This window comes from Mustela lutreola, chromosome 10, assembly GCF_030435805.1.
Source record: "Mustela lutreola isolate mMusLut2 chromosome 10, mMusLut2.pri, whole genome shotgun sequence".
In the NCBI taxonomy this organism is placed as follows: Eukaryota; Metazoa; Chordata; class Mammalia; order Carnivora; family Mustelidae; genus Mustela; species Mustela lutreola.
Genome location: NC_081299.1, coordinates 72,407,432 through 72,430,828, shown reverse-complemented (window position 1 = coordinate 72,430,828; position 23,397 = coordinate 72,407,432). Strand labels below are relative to the sequence as shown.

Below are 23,397 nucleotides of genomic sequence, written 5' to 3'. Positions count from 1 at the left end.
CTTTCTGGCTGCTAGCTTAATGTCTTTTATGTTAGAATGGACTCTATCAACATTGGTAGTTCATTATGTATGAACGTATGAACGTATATAGACATAGGAAATCATGATAAAAAACATGAGGCAAAAAAATCATATTAATTTCAAAGCTGAGATAATATATAAAGACTATATGGAGTAAAAAAGATTTTATCTGCAAAGAAGGAAGTAAGCTTATCATATCAAGAATATACCATTGCACTTTAAACCACTAAAGAGTTTAGTCATTTTTAATCATTAAGGGAGTGAAAAAAAATTCCTGTGATATCTTATGTAGTGTGCTACAAATTAAAATCAAAGGTGGTCTAGGAAAAATTAGAAAAAGTAAACTGGAATTTTTGTTTTTAAAATGCTCTACTTTTAATAGCAAGTTATCTTCCAGAATCTACGTCTATGCCTTATATTATCTTAAATCCTTTTTTGAGGGGCGCCTAGGAGGCTCAGTTGGTTAAGTATCTGATTCTTGATTTCAGCTCAGGTCATGATTTCAGGGTGGTGAGATGGAGCCTCGTGTTGAGCTCCATGCTGGGTGTGGAGCCTGCTGAAAATTCTTTCTCTTCCTCTCCCTCTGTCCCATTCCTCTCTCTCTTAAAAAATACAGATAAATAAAAAATGAACTACCTTTTTCAAATAAAGCATAAAGTATTTAAACAGTATGTGCTATAATGATACTTTAAATTTTAAAAATTTCTAAGTAATACTTTCATATGTATTTTCTTTTTTTATTTTTCTATCAATCCTGTGAAATAATTTTACAGATGAGAAAATAGCAAGCTAAGGAATTTATACAAGTTGGCAAAGTCTTATCTGGCCAAAGAACCAAAATCTTCTTACCTCTAGCTATGTACTCTTTCCTCTACCCTATACTGTCCCTTCTATTAAGTAAGAATATAGAGGAAAAAAGTCATGTGTTTTGTTTTTTTTTTTTTAATTAGAAACTGCACCAAAAGCATATATTGACTTGGATCTGGGAAGTAGAGAACAGTGGTCAAGAACCTGGGCTTTGGAGTTAGACAGGCCTGCTTTTTTCCCTTCATTAAAAAGATCTTATTAGATAGTGGTAGCGAAACTTACCTTTAAGGTAGTTACAATAACTGCCAGAGCTTAACATTCTTAAACCATAGTGTGTAGCATAGACAATCCATTTTCTATGAAGACTTTATCATTTTATTGGAATTTTGGAGTATATTCTGTGCATGAACTTGGAACTCCAATACATGTTATTTGGTACCATGTGGTATTCCCTTACTGTATTTTCTCATCTTGCTTCAGTGATTCCCAGAACTTTTCTAAGTTCTTCTTTATACCATTATATTACACATCCTTATGTGCTGTATTATATATCCTTTGTTGCTTTTTTCCTCACTTGTATAGAAACTGTTGTCTGGGTTGTAACCATTTTTAGGATGTGTTTTTAGATTTTGACAGCCATATTCATAAAAGCAGTTAAAACAATAACAAATATAATTTATTTTCTGATCGATTCAATTGATTTAATTCTTTAATTTTCCTTTGAGAATACAGGGGGATTCAGGAAGGCCATTTCTGTAGTCTTCACATTCACAAAGGGTCTCAATTGTGGACTTTTTTTTTTTTTTTTTTTTTTTTGACAGAGAGAGAGATCACAAGTAGGCAGAGAGGCAGGCAGAGAGAGAGAGAGAGGAGGAAGCAGGCTCCCCACTGAGCAGAGAGCCCCATGTGGGGCTCAATCCCGGCACCCTGAGATCATGACCTGAGCTGAAGGCAGAGGCTTGACCCACTGAGCCACCCAGGTGCCCCTCAAATGTAGACTTTTAACATTAACTTCAAATTCACATTTGATTAAAAAGACAAAAATTACAAAAAAACACTGACAGGATTATAAGATGCTTTTCATTTGATTTGTGTCTCATATGCTATCTACTGTAAATTAATATTTTAATAAATCATGTTGGTAAATGATCTTTTGACTGGCAGCATTATTTGATTCCATTTTTTGGTGTAATGATATTACTTCTATGTGCATTTTTTTTTAAAGAATGTATTTATTTGAGACAGAAAGAGAAAGCACAAGCATGAGTGAGGTTGGGGGGTGCAAAAGGAGAAGTAGAAGCAGACTTTTCACTGAGTACGGAGCTGGATGTGGGGCTCGATCCCAGGACCCCGGGATCATGACCTGAGCCATAGGTAAATGCTTAACTGACTGAACCACCTAGGTCCTCTGATATTACTTTTATGTTAAATGTGTAATTTGTAACCCTCTTTTGGCATTTCTTTGTGTAATTATATGCTCAGAGCCTCAAAAAGTAGAAGTGTGTAGGGCCTCTTCTGACTTTTTAGTGGCCCTACTGATGACACAAAATTGCATCTAACTGGATATACAACCTTCAGTCTGAAATTAAAAAGCATATATGTTTTTTTTTTTATTATTGTTCTTGTTTCATTACACATTAATGAAACAAGTAGTGTTTCAGGTAGTGCCTGAGTATGACCACAACCCCATGTGATTTCATAGTGGGTGCTGCTGGCATTTTATTTCTGTTAGCATGAGCATAATAATTATTAAGAACCTTTATGAAACACCTGTGTGATCACCCATTAAAATCTTTAATTGTAACATGTCTTTGCATTCTAATCAGGCTATGTTGAGTAGAGGTCTTTCTTCTGAGGTCTCAGCTGATTAGTGCAGCAATAAGTGTGTGCCAGTTAGGCTGTCTATTCTTTTTATTTATAAGTAAAATTTCAGTTGTATATGTTATATAAAACATATACAAAACAAACAAACAAAACAAAAGTTAAGGCTTTTTAAATTTGAGGCTAAATGTAGCTGGTGATTCTGAAAATACATATAGCTTGTCATCATAATCCTAAATGTTTTGATATCAGGAATGTTTTTGGATGCTTCATTTCACAAGAAACTTTTCACAACCTCCACATGCTTGGCTTTTAAGCAAACAGATTATAATGTTTTACTTACTATTTAAGTAGAAGGAAACTAGTTTTCTCTTTTTAAAAAATTTTTGCTTGTTCATACAAACTCTGGAATGTAGGGAATTTTAAAAGTGTTTTTCTTTGTCAAAGAAAAGTGCTGCTCTCACCAAGGCAACACCCAACTAGCTTTCACTCAGAGATTAAATCCCTCCCAAGGTTCTTATTCCAGGCAAAACAGAAATGATTCCTGAGATATTTACATAGGAAAAAAAATGTAAAATCTACGTAACATAAAAATTTCCATTTTATCCATTTTTAAGAGTACAGTTTAATGGTCTTAGTCTAGGCTGCTATATAGAAATACTATAGACTGGATGGCTTAAATGACAAATTTTGTATCTCACAGTTCTGGAGTCTGAGAAGTTCAAGATCAAGGCACCAGCAGATCCTGTATCTGATGATGGCCCACTTCATGTGCTAAAGACAGTTGCTTTTCTAATGTATCCTCACATAGCTAAAATAGCAGTCACCTCTAATCCCATTCATGGGGGCTCTACCCTCATGACCTAACTACTTTCCAAAGGGCCCACCTCGAATACTGACACACTGAGGACTACAGTTCAACATATTAATTCAGTCCATAGCAGGAGGCATGAAGTACATTCACATTGTTGTACAGCTATCACACCTTTCACTTCCAGAACTTTCCATCTTCCCAGACTGAAACTCCATACCCTTTAAAAAGTAACTCCTCATTCTTAGTTCCTCCCAACTTTAGGCAACCATTCTACTTTCTGTCTTGATTTCAAGGTCATGAGTTCAAGCCCCATACTGGGCTCTGCAGTGGGTGCCTACTTAAAAAACAAAACAAAACAAAAAAATATCTATTCTGATGACATGTAAGTCAGTTGAACGTGCTTGGCAGTGTTGCATTGACAGTTCGAATTGGGATATCCTGGACCAACGCTGCTTTAGTAATTTTCTCTGGATTTGCTCACAGTTTTTCTTTTACATATGTGAATGGATTTTCTTTATTTTTATTTTTCTTTCTTTTTTAAATTTAAATTCAATTAATTAACATTTAGTGTATTATTAGTTTCAGAGGTACAGTCCAGTGATTATGCTTACTTAATGCCCTGTGCTCATTACATCACATGGCCTGCTTAATGTCCATCATCCAGTTACCCTATTCCATCTACCTCTCCTCCAGCAGCCCTGTTTGTTTCCTATGATTAGGAGTTTTATGGTTTTTCTCCATCTCTGATTACAACTTGTTATATTTTTTCCGCCCTTCCCTTATGATCCCGTTTTTTTCCTTAAATTACACATATGAGTGAAATCATATGATAATTATCTTTCTCTGACTTATTTTACTTAGCATAACACCCTCTAGTTCTATTCATATCATTGCAAATGGCAAAATTTCTTTCTTTCTTCTTCTTTTTTAAATGGTATTCTACATAGTGGGCACTTAAGTAATGTTTTAGAATCCGTGATCTAGGCTCATATTACTTCAAATTTGGACCATCCAAAGAACCTTCTAATAGGTTTTCCTACATTCATTGTTTCTTGTTTCAGATGTAGTCTATATCCTGTCAATAGATTAATATTTGAGAAACACAAATGAACCTCAAGGCACTACCACATTCCCTCAAGGCAGGAGCTTTCAGTTGTCTAAAACATAAAGTCTAAAATTCTTATCTTGAAATTTAAAGGTCTCCTTAACCTAGTGTCCAAACTATCATACACTTTCTTTTAAATTGATGAAGATATTATTATTTGCCACAAAGATGTAACTTTATCCTAACATAAAATACAGTTGCATTGTTATTTATCCCCTGTTGTCAGGCCAGCTGGAATCTTCTTTAGGATACAATGCATCTTTGCTCTTCTCCAAAGCATTTACGGTTATAATGTTACCTGTTACCATTTATTACCGTTTACAAACACTTCGTGAAGTTCTCTGTTTCTACTTCCTATAATTGTTCTGCTTGGAGTTTCCTTTCTTCTCTCTCTCTCTTTAAAAAGATTTTATTTACTTATTTGACAGAGAGACACAGCAAGAGAGGGAATACAAGCAGGGGGAGTGGGAGAGGGAGAAGCAGGCTGAAATGTAGGTCTCTATCCCAGGACTCTGGGATCCTGACCTGAGCTGACTGAGCCACCCAGGCACCCCTGGAGTTTCCTTTTTCCATCCTCTGCTTGTCAGGACTTTACCTACTCTATATGCCTATCTCAAGTGCCAGTCTCTTATTAAGTCTTTTTTTTTTTTATTGCCTTTACCTTCTGCCACGTTGGAATGAATTTCCTCTTCCTCTGTATTAAGTATCTTTTGATACTCCATTCTGCCTTATATCTTAGTTAATTATATATTTTCTTCCCACTGTAAAATTCAACAAAGAAAAGGATTTGGTCTTGATTTTCATGGGTCACTGTCTTAAGTTATGGTCCCTACTTTTTTTTTTAAATGAAAAGATTGATCTGTGATTTCTGGAAGGAAGGTGATAAAGCAAGGAGAAGTTATTTATTCTGTTAAGCCTTAAAGTTTCATATTATTATGAAAAAATTTATGATCTCTACTTGGAATTACTTGCAGAGTAAGTATTCAAATGAAATAATATAAAGATTATCTTCTTACTTTAAGGGTTTCATTGGCTCTCCTGGAGAAGTAGGACAACTAGGACCTGAAGGAGAAAGAGTAAGTCCATTTCCTTCAAATATTATTTCTAAAGTGATATGCTAATGATAGTATTAGACAGGTAATCTTACATAGTAAAGCAAGCCAGCTTTAAGAAAAATCACCTACCAGAAATATAATTAAACTCTATGGAATTTTACTGAATTTTATTTTAAGGAAGTAAGATGATACAAATCTATACAGTTAACTATTTTAAATTTAATTTTTAAAAAACACAAATTGAAATTTTAAAATAACAAAATTATATTTTATAATTCATTAATCTTTAAGCATAAACTCATGACAGGCTTAACACACAGTAATTAGTTCACCCACAGAAGATGTATTTTTTGTTTAATTTAATAATGGAAGGTAGTTTATAAATGTAGGTATGAGAAAGGTACTTTTGAGTAAAGACAGGATCTTTGCAAAATGGTTGTTATCTTAAAACAGTTAATCAAACTAGGTACAGAGTTCTAGCATTCCAACTTCATCATGTCTGATTTTCAGTGTTGTATGCAATTCATCGGTTTCTATTTGTATTCCTTCATTTTACTGCCAGTATTCAACGAAAAAATAGAATCAAACAATATTAGGTTTGGAAATAGTCATATTCAGAATTTAGCATTCAACACTATGATTGTAGGTATGCTATTCAAACCAGAATTTTCATTTCTGGAAACTGCTTTTTGCAAGTGAAATAAACCAGATTATTCTTTGCTGGGTGAATTTTTCAAATGCATAGTGTGAGTGAATTATATCACATTTTTCTTGTAATCACTTGTGAATTTCCTGACAGAGAAGAAATCTTCCAAGTTTAAATGTGCTCTAGTGACAATCAAAATGTCCAGTCTTCTTTGATGAAATGAGGTGAAGATTTTCCCTTGTTGAATATACAAGTCATTTCTTTCACTTGCAGAAATATCTTCAGTGGGATCCCACAACTAAGCTATTTAATTGTCATGTGATACCACAGACTTTCAGATCATGTTCCCAATCTGTCAAGCAAAGAATTGAACTGCTTCTCATTGACAAAAGGATTATATACAGTTTACATTGTTATTACTCTGCTGCTCATGATATAGTACTTTCCTGACCTTATTTCTACTTAATGATGTAATAAATAAAGCAAAACTATATGTCCTTGAAAATGTTATCATCTTGGATTTAAGGATCCCATCACTGACTCTCATTAGATACATGCGTGTAATCATGATCATTAGTTTTGACCAGTCTAAGTGAAAATATTAAGACCTGTCTCAAATCATAAATGTAAGACCATTTTGTGATATTTTGGTTGTCATGGGTAACATGTCCTAATATTATTTGGCTACTTCAAAATTTTGATTAAAACTGTGAATAATGTAGCTAACTGGGTGTTTTTATTATGTTATAAAATGTATACATGCAGAGAAGAGATAAGAAGCATAGAGAAGAGAGAAGAAATGTAGAGAAGAACAAAAAGTGTATAATGCTAATCACTCCTGGAAAAAAAATAGAAAAATTCCTGGGAGTTAGTAAAATACGTATGTGTAAATATATGGCAAAGTGCTTATATAATTTTGTCTGTAATATCCTTAGGTTTCCTGCTGAGATTTAGTAGAGCTACTAGAGTTATAAAAATTAATTACCTTATTTTTTGAAAAAAGGTTTGCTATATCAAGAAAAGATGTATAAAGTCTTAATGAAATGAGTCCAATTGCTTACCCATACATACTCTTCTGATAAGACATTAGATAAGTATTTATCAAACACTGTTCAATTGAAAGTGGATGGATTACTTCAACTAATGGTATCTTCTAACTTATCTATATATGCTGTCAATCCCAAAATATATAGATCTGTAGGATTTCTTAGTCTTTAAGATTTCTAAGTGATTCTAAGTCTCAGTGTGATTCTATTTTGGACCATAAGTAACAGAAAACCTCAACTCAAACTGGCTTTAAAATGAGAAAATTTTTAATAATGATGGCAATGATAATAGCAAGCAGTTTACTGAATTGTTATATATATGCATGCACTGTGCAAATATTTTATATGAATTAACTCCTTTAACATTCCCCAAACCCAGTGAGATAGGTACTATTATTATCATTCTCACTACAGATGGAAAAAGATGAGGCATACAGAGAGAAAGACGTGTCTAAGACTATATACATGTAATAAGAGCAGAGCCAGGATTTGAACACAGATGTTCATTCAGCTCCAAAGCTTGATATTATGCCCCACTGCTTCCTGTAGGACCAGAAATCTATAGGTTAGGTGGGATCTAGGCACATTATGATCTTGAGCACAGTGATACCATCTTTCCGCCTTGCCTTGCCGAATGTTGGCTTGACAAAGGCAGGTTTCCCATACCGTTGCAGAATTGCCAGTGTGAGGGCTAAACATGCTTTCATTTATGCCCAGCCAGAGAGAGAGGGAGACAGATGAGGTGATTGTCACCCTTAGATTTTGGAAAAGTAAGATCTTCCTGTTTATCTGGTTTTGTCAACTTTGTTTGTATGCCTACCTCTGGACAAATAACTATCACCAGAGAATGTCAGGATCCCATTTGGAAGTACAGATAGGATGCATTCCAGAAAAAAATCAGGTTGCAGATTTTATGAAGAAAAGGAGACACTTTAGTTAAATTAATATATTGAAGCTTTTCTGAATGTCATACTAGTTTAAAGAACAATTCATTTTTCTCTTCATCATACTTCATTGATTGACGTTGAAAAGGAAAAAAAGGTCTATAACATCTAACTCATTCATTTATTCAACAAATGTTGATTTTTTTTACTTTTATATATTCTAGGGTGTTCCTGGGCTCCGGGGAAAGAGGGGTCTTAAGGGAAGACAGGTAATTCAACTTTGTTTTCTGAGGTTCAGTTCAGAGAAATATAATCTAATTATGTGCATATTTCTCACCTATACAAATATAACTGTACTTGTCCTTATTGTCCACAACTATCTCATTCAACAGAATTTAATTTTTGCTACCTTGTCTATCAATTAATACCTGAAATTTTGAAGGAAATTTTAGATTAAAAAATAATGAAATTTAATGTTCCTAACCCATTTAATAGACCAGTAGAAAGGACCTTTATCCCTATGACAAAGAACTAAAATGTCACAGAAAATACATTAACAGTTTAAAACACTAATGATAGCACTATTCACCCTCCTGTTTTACACGTTTTCAAAATTCCTGCTTTCAGGTATTAGCTCAGAGACTAGTTCCCTACAGCTTCTTCTATTTTCAGGTTTAAGAAGATGAAGGGAAGTGAATTTTGCCAGATAAAATAATAATTTCAGAGATGAGAGGAAATTTTGACATCATCCCATACCTCCATCATTCAACAAACGAGAAAACTGTGGTTCAGGGAAGCATCCTCATGACCTCCTCACATAACCCTAGCCACCTCCTTGTCACTTGTGTTGTTTTGACAGCGATCCACAGGTCTTTATTAGGATAACGCTTTTTGTGCTCACACGGTTTTCTAGTCTATGAGGAAGGAAATTGAGTTTTTCATATCAGCTTTCCTAAAATTTTGGTGTATGTAAGTAAAACCTTGATGATAATTATAAAAGGTTACAAACCTCACCAGAATATTCATATCCTTTTAAAGCATTTCATTCTTGTGCTTTGCAGGATTTTTTGAAGGTAGATTAGAATAGGTATGAATGTCACCATTATATAGGTGGGGGGAGAATGAGGCTCAGTGATGTTTAGAGACTTGCTCAGAATCCCATAGAAAATAGTGGTAAAATCAAGAGTTAATCTCGGCTCCTCTGAGTATAAATTCAGGAGTCTTTTTTTAACTCTCTCAGTATTTGTGCTCTCTGCTACTCACACAGCTTACAAGAGCATGATTAATATTTTCATGACATTTGGCCAAAATATGATAAAATTATTTCTAAGTTTCACTTTAAAAATTTCAGTTTACTGGGGCACCTGGGTGGCTCAGTGGGTTAAAGCCTCTGCTTCAACTCAGGTCATGATCCTAGGGTCCTGGGATCCAGCCCTGCTTCGAGCTCTCTGCTCAGCAGGGACCCTGCCTCCTCTTTCTCTGCCTCTCTGCCTACATGTGACCTCTGTCTGTTAAATAAAAATAAATAAAATCTAAAAAAAAAAAAAAATTCAGTTTACTAATATAAACTTACCAAACTGTCAAGAAATTAAAAATAAGCCAACCGTTTGGTTTTCTTACATTTATATTCAACTTTAAAGCAAATCTTCTAGCATTTGTAGCCACAGAAACTGCCACCATCACCATCTGCATTTTTAATTCTTAAGCACTCTGATAAATATTTTGTATGCCATCTCATTTAATTACACTCTCTTATACTGTAAAATGTTATGCTACTTCCTTTTGTTTAAGCCCTCATACACACACCTCAACAAAAATGCCTCTCTTATTACCATATACAAATATCTAATCTAAATATTCAGAAGTGGGTTGTCTCAAAATTGACAATAGGCGAAATTTATCTTCTTTATTTTTATATTCTCCATTCTTCATCTTTTTCCCCTAGTCCTCCTCCTTTCAAAGTATGACATCAGTAAAAGAATGAATAAAGTTACTTACGGTATTATATAAATTATTTCTAATGCTTCAACTGTTACGTTACCCATTAGTAATTATATTTAAGCTTAGTTTAAGACAAAATAAGTAATCTACAATGGTGGAATCTTAGGCATTATTGAAAAAATAGAGTGTTTTCCCAAAGCTCCTGTGATATATCACTTATATAGCTACACAGCTATCACTTATGTAGCCATATTAATATGGCTGTTTTTATATAGATATTAACTTTATCTTGGAAATGTATAGGTAATTTCCAGTTTCCTGCTCCATCATGAACTCCAATTATCCATGGAAATTTATAAATAACATCTGGTTTTTTACTCCCCAGAGAATTACAAAATTATCCAACAGATGCTATTGAATTCAAAAGAGGAGTTCAAGAAAACTGTAGAAAAAGAATGAATGAATGATTACTGGGTTGATTACACTGTTCTTTACATTACAAAATTTGTAAAGTTTTATTGCTTTAAAAACATATGTCCTCACGGATTTAGATCCTTAGGAAAATTATATTTGAAAAACATATGTATCTCATTTTCCTAAATAGTGTTTATAGTAGAAAATCTGTCTGGTTACTGTACTATGTCATGTATGTTATACGTACTTTTTTTTTTAACCACAAAATGATTTGGCATGTTTATATGGAAATCACAGTACTTAAAGTTAGATATGGTTACAGCCACAAGTCAATAAGCCAAGACTGACTTCAGACATTGTTCTTAGAATAGTATCTTATGTATAAATGCTCCTCTGTGTCCTGTTAATTATAAGTAAAATCATCTTCAAATAGCTTTGACATTAAGGGCAAAAGTGCTAGCATGGGATTTTACATATTATGGGACACTTGTATTTCAATTTAGATGATTAAAATTCCATGAGAAGAATGATTACTATTTACCGTTTTAATAACTGTAAAAGGAAAATATCTTTGATGAGGTACACACTCTCTGATGTAGAAAATATTAGGTGTGTGGAATACAAATTTGACCATTTTGGGGGGCACCTTATTCAATTATGTTTAGTATTTGTTTTTATGTATGACGTAGATATTCAAATACAGAGCCAGAACTAAGGCATGCCAGTCTACCATGAAGAGGAAGGAAACCAAAAATCTGAAAGAATATAACAGAAACCGAGGAAATACTGAAATCTAAAAGTACTTGTATCTAAGAAACTTTTGGCTCTGCATATGTCAAAGACAGTTACTTCCAATTTTCAGCTGACTTCGAAGTCATTCAGAAGTGTGGGTTCATGCTTTATTAGGCTGCTGCTATGTAGATCCCATGTTATTTCATTTACTATCATTAGTATGAAAGTCATCAGATGTACTTTCTAATAATCATCACTCCCCTTTAATTAATCTGATTATTCTTTCTGTATGTTAAATTAGCTCATTTCCTCAAATTTTAGGTAGCTAGAAGTATGCAGTCTTGAGAACATACTCTAGTTTGAAGTTTAGTTTGGAGTAGTTCTTATAATGTAATTTATAGAAAACCAGTAATTCTTTTTAGGTAACTCCTTAAGTTTTATGTAATATTTTACATTTTTTTTTTTTTTTTGTCAAGTCTCTGAAATTAAGGACAGAAGCTGGTAAAGTACTTCACTTTCTGTATTATTTATGATATGAAACATTTTGACAGTCAAAATAGACATAGAAAACCTCCAAAATCCAAGTTCAAGCCTTTCTAAATATTAATCATGATGAGTCTCTTTGCACTATTGAGTTGGTTTTTAACCTGTGTACTAAAGCTGTGTTTGATATGAAGTTTACCAAAATATTAATAGATACATCTTTTCCTTATGTATAGACATCATATACTATGTCCATATAGTACAGAAAGATAGAGGAGTAGTAAAAATCCTGTTCAAAATTGTTCAGTGAGTTAATAACATTACTAAGCTTAGGCTCTGAAAATTGTTGCTATCAATCATACATTCCTACTGCTGGCCAAATCATCACTTATTTTTGTGAATAAACACTAAGCATGGAATTAAGTTGTGTGAACCAACTTCCTTAGGGATTTTTGTATTTTTTTCAAATAAAATGATAGACTTATAAGAAAGGGATATCTTCTCTTAAATAGTATAAGTATTGTATGAACTCTTTTGAAAATGGAAACATTTCAGAATAGCATATTATTTTGGTTGTTTAACAGTTATTTAGTATTTAGCCTCATACTGCTATTTTTTTTTTTAAAGATTTTTTTTGTTTAACTGAGAGAGAAATCACAAGTAGGCAGAGAGGCAGGCATGGGCGGGGGGGTGGGAAGCAGCCTCCCTGCAGAGCAGAGAGTCCGACATAGGGTCGATCCCAAGACCCTGGGATCATGACCTGAGCCGAAGGCAGAGGCTTTAACCCACTGAGCCACCCAGGCACCCCCATACTGCTGTTTTTAAATTTAATGTTTGGGTTAAAATTATTTCATTTTAAATCTTACTTCCCAGGAAACTTTTCCCCAAAATAAAATATTTATTCAGTGTTTATTGATTGATTTGATATTTATAACACAATGTGTTTTTATTTTTTCAAACCAGAAAAGTAGGAAAATTGGTTTTGTTGGAAACTTGGTGGATTTTAGGATCAGAGTATATAAAAGTAGTTATATTAACAAATTTTTATGTTCTTTGGCCTTATGTTGTTGATATTGGAGAAGTTTTTTTCTTCTTTGAACTATAAGCTATTTTATTTCAAGATGTAAGATAAGGTATTTACTAATAATCATTAAAATTATTTTTAAAGACCTCATGTAGTAAGTTATATATTAGTCAATACTTGTGTACTTGTGCTTTTGGGTATTGAGATATTATAGTTCTTACTTCTTTCTTTCCTCCCCTCTTTCACTCCCTACATAATTACAATTGGATCAAATTCCTTACTGTCAGTTAATATTAGAGGGTAGCCATGAGGGTCTAAGTGCTATTCATTCATGCTTTTTGCTGTCTCTGGATATAATTTGAATTTATCTCAAGTACTTTCTGAGGGACTGATAAAAACAAGATGGTAGACAATCTTTATTGTCCAGGACTCTTTTAAATACCATAGAACTACCATTCTATTTTATAGACTTTACTGTCTTTATTTGAAAAACCTCTTGGAACATAACTGATGATCCAGATTCTTTAAAAGCATATGTCATTCACTGATTTATAATAGAAAAGAAGAATGCTATTAAAAAAAGGAGAGAGAGAGAAGGTAGGAAGAGGTTTCATATATATATTTAACATCAGATTTGATATGTATTACCTAATTGTAAGCAGCTTTTTTTTTTTTTTTTAATGCAAAGATTTCAAACTTTATTCTGGAGTGCCACAGTCAGGAAGTTCTATATTTGCTTAAAGAAAAAAAGCATTTTAGATGGTTCCCGGATTGATTTAATCAGTATTCCCTTTGTTGTACTCAGTTAGTTATGCAAATTGGTATGACTCCACAGATCTAAAATATTTATGCCAGAACTGACTTGTTGGGATTAAAGATAAACATGAAATGGGAGCTGTAATTTACTCTCAACAACGCCTAGAAAACCGTTGTCAAACTAGAGAGTTTTTGAAGGAGTTTTTCAGACCTGATGGGAGTAGATTATAAATAATGAATTCATATTACATTAAAGTTTGACAAAGAAGTATACTCTGTTTTCTTCTGATGCAAATAAAAATATCATAGCCTTGGAATGCAGACAAAATAACACCCTTAAGGCACCTGGACTTCAGAGATGTTTACTTTTCTAACTATAGAAAGCAGTGTCTCCTCTTTTTTTCTCATACATCTTTCTGTTAGAAGAGTCTATTTAAAGTAAACTGTACTTTGGCTTCTAACTCCAGTGTTAGAATTTCAGAATATAAAATCCTTCTGTTAGCCATCTGTTATTAGTTTCTATCCTTAGCCTAAGACAGTTTTAAATACATGTTACACAATAGTGTCTCAGATACACACATTTTTATCAAGAATTTAGAGAGTGTTTTCTTTGTTAGGGTCATAGTTAATTTGGCTCTAGAGAAAGTACTACTGTTGCTAGAGCATTCTGAAAAAAATGTTATTAATTTTTAAATATTCTGTCTCGTTCCTAAAAAAATGTATTTTCTGATTTTTACTTACTGATTGTAGTCTGTAGTGACTATATTTCGCTTACCCACATCTTGACATAGAAGAGACTAGGACTTTGAATTTAAACCTCCTTCCAGGTTGGGATAGATAGAGAAGAGAGATACCCAATGAACTACAGCTGATAATTTGGGTGAAGTCCTGGCAGAGAATGATTTCATAGAGATATAACACTAACAGGTGGAAATTCAAGCAGGCAGTTACTTTCAGGGCAGAAAACATAAGAGAAAATTCAGACTTGTAGGTTATCAAAGTCAAGAATGTGAGTGCAAATATGGCCATAAAACTTGGCTTGAGTTCAGGGACTGTGTTCCTTGTGTGGGAAAATGGCAAGAATAAGGTTGGAGCCCTTATGATCAAGGGATAGAACATGTATACCAAAACTGTTTTGTGGATACTGTTTTGTGGTAACCAGTCTTTAAGAACAAAGCAAGAATTTGTTTGTTGTTGTTGTTGTTGTCTTTTTCTTTTTTAAAGATCTTATTTATTTATTTGGCAAAGATCACAAGTAGGCAGAAAAAGAGGAAGGGAACCAGGCTCCCTGCTGAGCAGAGAGCCCACTGTGGGATGTGGGGCTTGATCCCAAGACTCTGGGATCATGACCTGAACCGAAGGCAGAGGCTTTAACCCACTGAGCCACCCAGGCACCCCCAAAGCAGGAATTTGAATCTGAGAACTGAGGCCCAGTTTGTACCTAGGTAAACAGTCAGCCTGACTTGATGCTAAGTCTCTAAGAATTGGGCTAGAAGTCCTTAAATTCCCAAGTTTAAAATTAGTTTCAACCAACAGGAAAATAGTTGACCCTTGAAGTATGGATCAAATTGCCCTACCTGTGAGGAAAAGAAAGGGGAAGAGACTAATGAATATTCACAGAGTACTTGACAGTCTAGCCTTTTCCTATAATAATTTAATTGTACTTTATTTTTGAAGGATTTAAAAATATCACAATTTTGTGGTAATATGTATTCATGTGTAAAAGGTGTAGAAGCAACTACCAGGTTTTATTACAGTGTTTCTAATCCTAGACAAGTTAGTCTGATCTTCTCTTTTCATTACTTAGTCTTAGAAAAAGTTGAAATCCTGTATTTGTTGATAATGCTTATTTAGTATATATATCTTTTGTGATAATTCTTATTTGTCCCTACTTTAGATTGAATACGTTGTTTCAGCATTGTTCTCTGAAAAGAGCAAAATATGTTCATAGTTAACTGTGGCCTTTAACAGAAAAATTTTGCATTGTTTTTATTTTTTAAAATTCCATAAATGTAGTCATTAGTATTTTATGGTTATTTTGGTTCTCATACTTTCCTAATTATTTTATATGCAGTATTTTTCTAATTTCTTTGTAGAACTAGGAAAATAACCATTTTACTAGACTCTCTATGTAATAAGTTTTCCAATGTTTCAAGATATTTAGATGTAACTACCAAGTTTAGTATCTGTCCTCTAAAATATTAATACCATGTATATATTCAGTCATACCAAGTCTAGAATAGTTCTTAGTGTTTGATAATTATCATGTTTGAGTAACAGTACCATTGTTAGACCCAAGCAAAAGAGAAACTTGATCTGGACACTATACTTCTGAGGACCCTGTTATATCACAGAAGTAAATGCATTAAAAATAAAACAAAACAAAACAGATGAGTGCCCCTGTCACTCAAGATCCAGCAGTTAGCATTGATATAATATGACCTGTAATGCTAGACAACCATTCTTATTGCTATGTATTATCTATTGCTATATAACAAGTAACTCCAAGTTAGTGGCTTAAAACAACAGTAAGTAGATACCGTTTTTTCAGAGTTTTTGTGAGTTGGGAATTTGGGGAAGTTTTATTTGGGTGGGTCTAGCATGGCATTTCCCATGAGGTTACAGTGAAGATTTTGGTCAAGACTACCATCATCTGAAGGCTTGACTGGGGTTGGAGGATCTGCTTTTAAGGGAGCTCACTTGCCAGCCAGCCAATTTGGTGCTAGATTCTGGAAGACCTCATTTATTCTCCATAGGGGCTTCTTTATGTGGCAGTTAGAATGTCTTCAGGACTAGAATGAAGTGATGCATGAGAGCAAGGTAGAGGTGTCGTGCCTTTATGATCTAACCTCTGAAGTCCCACTGTACTTCGATATTCTGTTGGTCACATAGGCCAGCCATGATTGAAAATGGGAGGAGACTACACAAAAGCATTAATGCTGAGAAGTGAGAATCATGGGGAGTCTACCTTTGAGGCTGACTATCACAATTTAGTGTCTTCAGGCCTCAGAAAAATTCTCCATACCTGTGGCCTTTAATCTAATGTCTGAATGCCATGAAGCTTTGTAGGTGGTACAACTGCCAAAATTAGAGACAGAAATTGTTCAAGATGGTGGTGAGGATTTGGGCAGGAAGTAGAAGCACTTAGGTAAGAGCAAAGATTAATTAATTAACTTATCTAATTCTTCTTTCAGTATGAATGCAATAGAATCCTGTATAAAGAAGTACTGTTTCCTGATAATGCAGATATCTGTTCTCTTCCTTCTCTTTGTGTTACAATTTATGGTTTCAGAGTTAATAGAATTAGTGTAGTATTTGTAATAGCTGCACCTAGAGACTGAAATATTTTGCATTATTAAGCAATTTGTATTACTCCTAAATTTGCATTTTATAACTATAAACCCAAAATTCATGAAGCATGAATTTTGCATTAGCAATTAAATGAATATGAAATGCTAGAATGATGAAACTTTTAAAATGTAGATATTAGATTAAATTTTTAAAATCTAAAGTAAATATAACATTTTAATTAAACTAATATTGATAGTAATTATAAGTTGCCACAGAAAATAGAAAGCCATAGAAAGTCTTCAGAGAGGTGACCTATTTAAATTTTAAAAATCTAGAAATAATGCAAGTAGTTTTTTATAAAACATTACCACTTGGTAAAATTTGCAAATAGGACTTTACACAATCTCTACTCAAAGATTTAGTTACCAATTTTATTAGTTTTCGATCACTGCATAACAAATACCACAAACTTAGTGGCTTACAACAATACCCACTTATCTTCTCACAGTTCTCCTGGGTTGGGAATCCAGGTACTAATTTACAGGGTCTTCTGCTCAGGGTCTCAAGGCTGCAGTCAAAGTAACTGTCAGGTGGCTGCACGATCATCTGGAGCTTGGCTCGGAAAGAGTTCACTTCCAGCTTCATTCGGGTTGTACAAAGACATCATTCTTCAAGGGTGTAGAACTGAACGCCCTGGAACTTTTTGCTGGCTCTTGGCTATAGAACACCTTAGGCCCTTTGGATTGTCCACAGTTCCTAGAGATCATACAATTCCCTGTCATATGGGAGATGAAGTCATATATAGTATGACATGATCATATCAGGGACATCCCATCACCCGTGCTATATTCTGTTTTTTAGAATAAGCAAATCATACTCCCACTCATACTCATGGCTGGGTAGCACACAAAAGCAAGAATAGCAGGAGGTCACTTTAAAATCTGTCCACTATCCTTATCCAACTGTAGAAATGAACAAGAACCTTATTCATGACTTGAAGAGATTGAATGAAATCCCTGAATGTCATATTCTTCATAAGATAAAATTTTATGACCCATCAAAGCGATTAAAATGTAAGAAAGAGAATTATGCACAACATAGAAGGAACAGTGCAACTCTGCCTTGCCCATTAGTAGACAGTTACTACATTGATGCAGTTGGCAAATGGGGCAAGAAAGGCAAAAAACTCAAGCTTCCTTATGGATGGTAATCCTGGAAAATGGTTATTAAATCCTTTGGCAGTATAAAGGTATTCCTAGGAAAGTGCAATTTGATTTAAATTAATGGTTATAATTTTCCACTAGGTAAATGTGAGAGAAAATTTGGTATTTTATTTTATAACAAATTCATTCAAGTGGAGAAAGAAACTGTAGAAGCCATCTTTCGTATACTAAGTTCAAAGGCAAAGCGTTTTATCACTATTGTTCCATGTTTCAAAACCAATCTTTTAAGATCAGTTTGTGACAGTGGAGATTGGTGGCTGTGAACTTTTAGGCTTCTAATTAAAGGAATACAGAAACTCTCCTGCATTAAAAAATTTATGCATGTAATTACTAGAAATTAAATAACAACTGATAAATAGCAAACATATGACATATTCAAAAACATAAAATATTGGCATGATGTTTTTTAAAAGAAATATATGTTCGGTAAATAGCCATATATAATGTTTTGTTTTGTTTTTGGTGGCATGAACTGTGCTATGTTTCATTAAACAGGAAAGTATGTCTAGATTTTGGAGGATTTATATCAGAAATTGATGACAGGGGTGTCTGGGTGGCTCAGTGGGTTGGAGCCTCTGCCTTTGCCTCAGGTCATGGATCCCAGGGTCCTGGGATCAAGCCCCGCATCGGGTTCTTTGTTCAGCGGGGAGCCTGCTTTCTCCTCTCTCTCTGCCTGCTTCTCTGCCTACTTGTGATCTCTGTCAAATAAATAAAATCTTAAAAAAAAAAAAGAAATTGATGACACAGTAGTCAACATATAGAAAGGATAAAAAATAATAAAACAAATGATCCGTCTAGACTAGAGAATTGAATGAAATGAAATGTTTAATGGGTAGTAAAGTGAGAGGAGAAATAATACATAAAAAATTTAAAAGTAGATATTACTCAGTTTAACTAAATTGTTTCAGGGGCAAAGTCAAGTTGAACAGCTAATATTTATTATAATGTTGAACTACCAGAAGAATAGGATGTTGAAATTAATAAGTTCTCTATTATTTATTATGCTAGTTCAGTTTTTTTGTAAGTGAAGCATTCATCATAGTTCTCTCCTCTTTCCCTTCCGGTGGGGGTGTGGGGGTTGGGGAATCCCCAGTTTTTATGGAAAGCTGAACTGGAGAGCAGCTCCTCCTACTGGTTGAAGATGGGGCCACTCAGTCCCAAATAGCACATCTTCTAGGCCATCCTGAGTGAGTCCCCAAGGATGTTTGTAGTAGTCCCTCTCTGCATCTTATTCAGACTGATTGTGTCTTCATTTTCTAAGAAAAACTGTTGAGATCTAATTCACATATCATAAAATTTACCCTTTAAAAATGTATAATTTAGTGTATATTTTATTATATTGACAGAGTTGTGTAGCTGTCACACGAATTTTAGAACATTTTCTTCACCCAGAAAAACAGTCCTGTACCCATTAGCACTCACTGCCGCATTCCCCTTGCAGCACCAGCCCTAGGCAGCCACTAGTCTGTTTTCTATGTCTCTGGATTTGCCTGTTCTGGACATTTCACATTAATGGAATCATGCGATATGTACCCCCATCTTTATTATTTCACTGAACTTTCTGTAAAACCCATTTATGATCTATCTAAAAAATCAATCATCTCCTATGTTTTAGGCCTCTTACCGAATTTTTCCTCCACTTGTTCCATTACCTGTACATCATAAATACTTTCAAATACCCTTATTAGCTCATACCGAACAGTATGATGTATTGCAGATATGTGAGCTTGTTGACAACAGAATTAGACTTCCAAGGACAATGAAAGCAAAATGCCTGCCTTAACTTCAGCTGACTCTGAAGGGGGTATGGCTACAATATGTTTGGCTACACAGATGGTTTTTGCATTATCCTCTGATTACAGAATAAGAAAAACTGCTTCTAGTATGAGTTAACTATGCCTTAGATACATCGTACTTTTTTTTTCCATTGCTATCTTTTAAATTTTGCCCATTCACGTTTGTACTAGTGAACTGGTGATTTTTGGCGATCTATTAAATATGTATTTAATAACTGGTTTACCTAAATAGATTATAAGACTCTAATAATATACTTTTATTTGTTAGTCTTACAAAAATTTTTAAAAAGAATATTATTAAAATGTTGTTAATAATAAATCTTATAAACCATTTTGCAAAGTAGCTTTTTAAAAGTGTGATTTAAAGTTGATAAATATAGTGGCAAATATTCAGAGAAGAATTTTAGTGTATAAAGTAATAGTTACTGAGTAATTGAGTTGTTTTACAGAAGAATATATAATAAGAAAGTGTGTTACTTACTATCCTTCATAGTTTATGGTGTAGAATCTTCGGTAGATTTTCACTGAAAATCTTGATTTTCAGTGGCATTGCACCTTATGGTTGCAGGATTTATGTACATTATGGCTTTCCCCAATAACATAGTACTTAAATGATGTTTGTTACATGTTTATCTTATCTTGAAATGATTAGCTAAACTATTCAGTGTAGAAGAGGAGAAAGAACATGGATTCTGCATTCAGACTTCATTCAAATTTCAGTCCCTCTCCTGTGTGGCTAGTGAATGAAAGTGACTTAAGCTCTCTGTGCTTCAGCTTTCTCAATTGCAAAGTGGGGATATTGATATTCATTGATTTAACTTGTTATGAAGATAAAATAAAGTAGTATGTATATAATAAAGTGTTTAAAGCCATTAGCATATGGTAAGTACATGCTTAAATAGTATTAGCCATTTCATTCTGTGTGATGTGGGTCTAAAAATGGCAAGAAATCGTAGACATAACTAATGGATTGGTCAGGCAGAAATCTTTGTTATGTTTTCTCTCATTCAGTGGTTCTTTATATAGTGCCAAACAAATGTATATTTTCTTCAGCTTCACTTTCTGTATATATCATATGGCATGTAAAATAATTTTTGTAAAACATAGAAATATAGTACTGAACAAAATCAATGAAGTATTACACAAAACAAATACAAGTTTTTGCTGTATCATAATTTAGAGATTAGGAAATAAATATTTCTTATTAGTAAACTCCTTATCAGAGAACACAGCAAAAATGAATTTTTAAAATTATGTTCAGTTAGCCAGCATATAGTAACCACTAGTTTTTGATGTAGTGTTCGACATTCATTAGTTGCACCCAGTGTCCATCACAACAAGTGCCCACCCCAATACCCATCACTCAGTTACCCCATCCCCACACCTCCCTTCCTTCTGTAACCCTTAGTGTGTTTCCCAGAGTCCAGAGTCTCATGGTTTGTCTCCCTCTCTGATTTCTTCCCATTCAGTTTTCCCTTCCTTCCCCTGTGGTCCTCTACACTATTCCTTATATTCCACATATCAGTGAAACTATATGATAATTGTCTTTCTCTGCTTGATTTATTTCACTTAGCGTAATCCCCTCTAGCTCCATCCATGTATATGCAAATGGTGGGTAGTCATCCTTTCTGATGGCTGGGTAATATCCCATTGTATATATGTAACAAATCACTAGCCATCAGGGAAATACAAATCAAAACCATGAGATACCACTGTAACACCAGTTAGAATGCAAAAATAAACAAGACAGGAAAGAACAAGTGTTGGTGAGGATGTGGAGAAAGGGGAAGGCTCTTACACGGATGGTGGGAATGCAAGCTGGTACAGCCACTCTGGAAAACAGTATAAAGCTTCCTGAAGACATTAAAAATAGAGCTACCCTATGACCCTGCAACTGCACTACTGGGTATTTACTCCAAAGATACAGGTATAGTGAAAAGAAGGGACACATGCACCCCAATGTTCATAGCAGCGATGTCCACAATAGCCAAACTGTGGAAAGAGCTGAGATGCCCTTCAACAGATGAATGGACAAAAATGAATTCTTGGTTTTAACAGCATTTCTTCATTTTTCCCTGGGCCAGGGTTTTCCAGGTGACTTTGGAGACAGAGGCCCTGCTGGCCCTGATGGCAGTCCTGTGAGTATATTGTTATGGTCCAGCCTTGTGATCTGACATCACTCAGACGCCACAGCACCTGCACTTGCTATCCTCGTGACATTCAAATAAGTGCTGTTGGCCAGACAGTTTTAATACCTCTGTGCACATTCCTATTTGTAAAGACAAAAATGTTATGAATATATTCTGTCTTGGGAGAGAATCATTAAAATGAATCATTGTGACCATGTTAAATGTACCTGCTTAAGTAAAATATTAGAAGTACATGATCATGATACTGACCTGTATATTTTTGGGGTGAGCCTTTCATGTACATGAAGGTACTAACAAGCCTCATATTGTGCTTGCAGTGATTGCCCTTTTTGTCTCAAGCCTGTCATTGATCTACCTGGCTTTTGGGTATTGATTTCTAGAGAAATCTTTCCTTTAGGATTATTCAGCTATTATTTGCAGTTTAGAAAGTTACTATTCTATAATTAGTTTAATTACATTATCAAAGGATGATGATAGATTGTTGGTTTTTTTGACATTAGGTAGCAAAATCTTCAATTTTTTTTTTCTCTCAAAGAGCATCTATCAAATACCTTCAATTATTCCATGCACACATTCTTTTAATAAGATTTTAAGGTGAATTAGAGTTAATCACTAAATCCTCTTAGCCTAAATTAGGAATAGTTCTTATATTTAGATACAGGTGAATTACTAGCATCTATACTTAAAGTGTTTGAAAATCATTTATTTTTTATTTAGTTTTCTAAATTATGACTTTATCAGTTATTCGGTTAATTTAGCCAAAGTTTTATTTGTTATAAGTCTTGGCAGATGAGAATAGAACTGATTCCAAATAAATTGTTAAAAACCTGAATGATGTTTTAAATAGAATGTTTACCATAGTTTTCTTGCCTTTGATTCTGCGGAGCTTTTCATTTCAAGGATAAGAAATCATTATCTATTTTTTCTTTTAATACCATTTATGTACTTTTGTAACTACTGTGAAGCCCTCTTATTTAAATTTTTGTCAGTTAAATATACATGAAGTTTGTTAGGGTTGGGCTTCTACCATATTTAAGATATTTCTTTTTGAAATCTGCTCTTTATTTAAATATAAGGGTTCTTGAGCATTTTCAGGCTTTAATATCTTTAAAATATAAGGATAAACTGGATATTTTAGTTTATTGGCTTATAATTCTCTCTGTATTTTACTGTACCTTATTTTCAAAACACTTCAGATACAAAAAAAAGGGGGTACTTTTCACTTTCTAACACTGCCTTGGACTAAAATAGAAATTGTTATAAAGACTGTAATGATGGGTTCACAAGACCATAAATCAACTGGAAAATTAATACTGATAATTTAAAATCTCATTTAAAATCTCAATTATATACATAATTAATGGTGTTGGTAATTTATTATATTTGTG

At 33.8% G+C, this 23,397-nt stretch overlaps 1 protein-coding gene across 2 annotated transcripts in view; it reads left to right on the top strand.

The window, feature by feature from the left end:
- Positions 1-23,397, top strand: part of COL24A1 (collagen type XXIV alpha 1 chain) — a 402,120-nt gene that overhangs the window by 86,320 nt on the left and 292,403 nt on the right. For both annotated transcript variants that reach the window (XM_059136719.1, XM_059136718.1), the window contains exons 11-13: positions 5,591-5,644; positions 8,424-8,468; positions 21,944-21,997. In XM_059136719.1, coding sequence (XP_058992702.1) covers positions 5,591-5,644; positions 8,424-8,468; positions 21,944-21,997 — 153 coding nt within the window. The remainder of the gene's footprint in view (positions 1-5,590; positions 5,645-8,423; positions 8,469-21,943; positions 21,998-23,397) is intronic.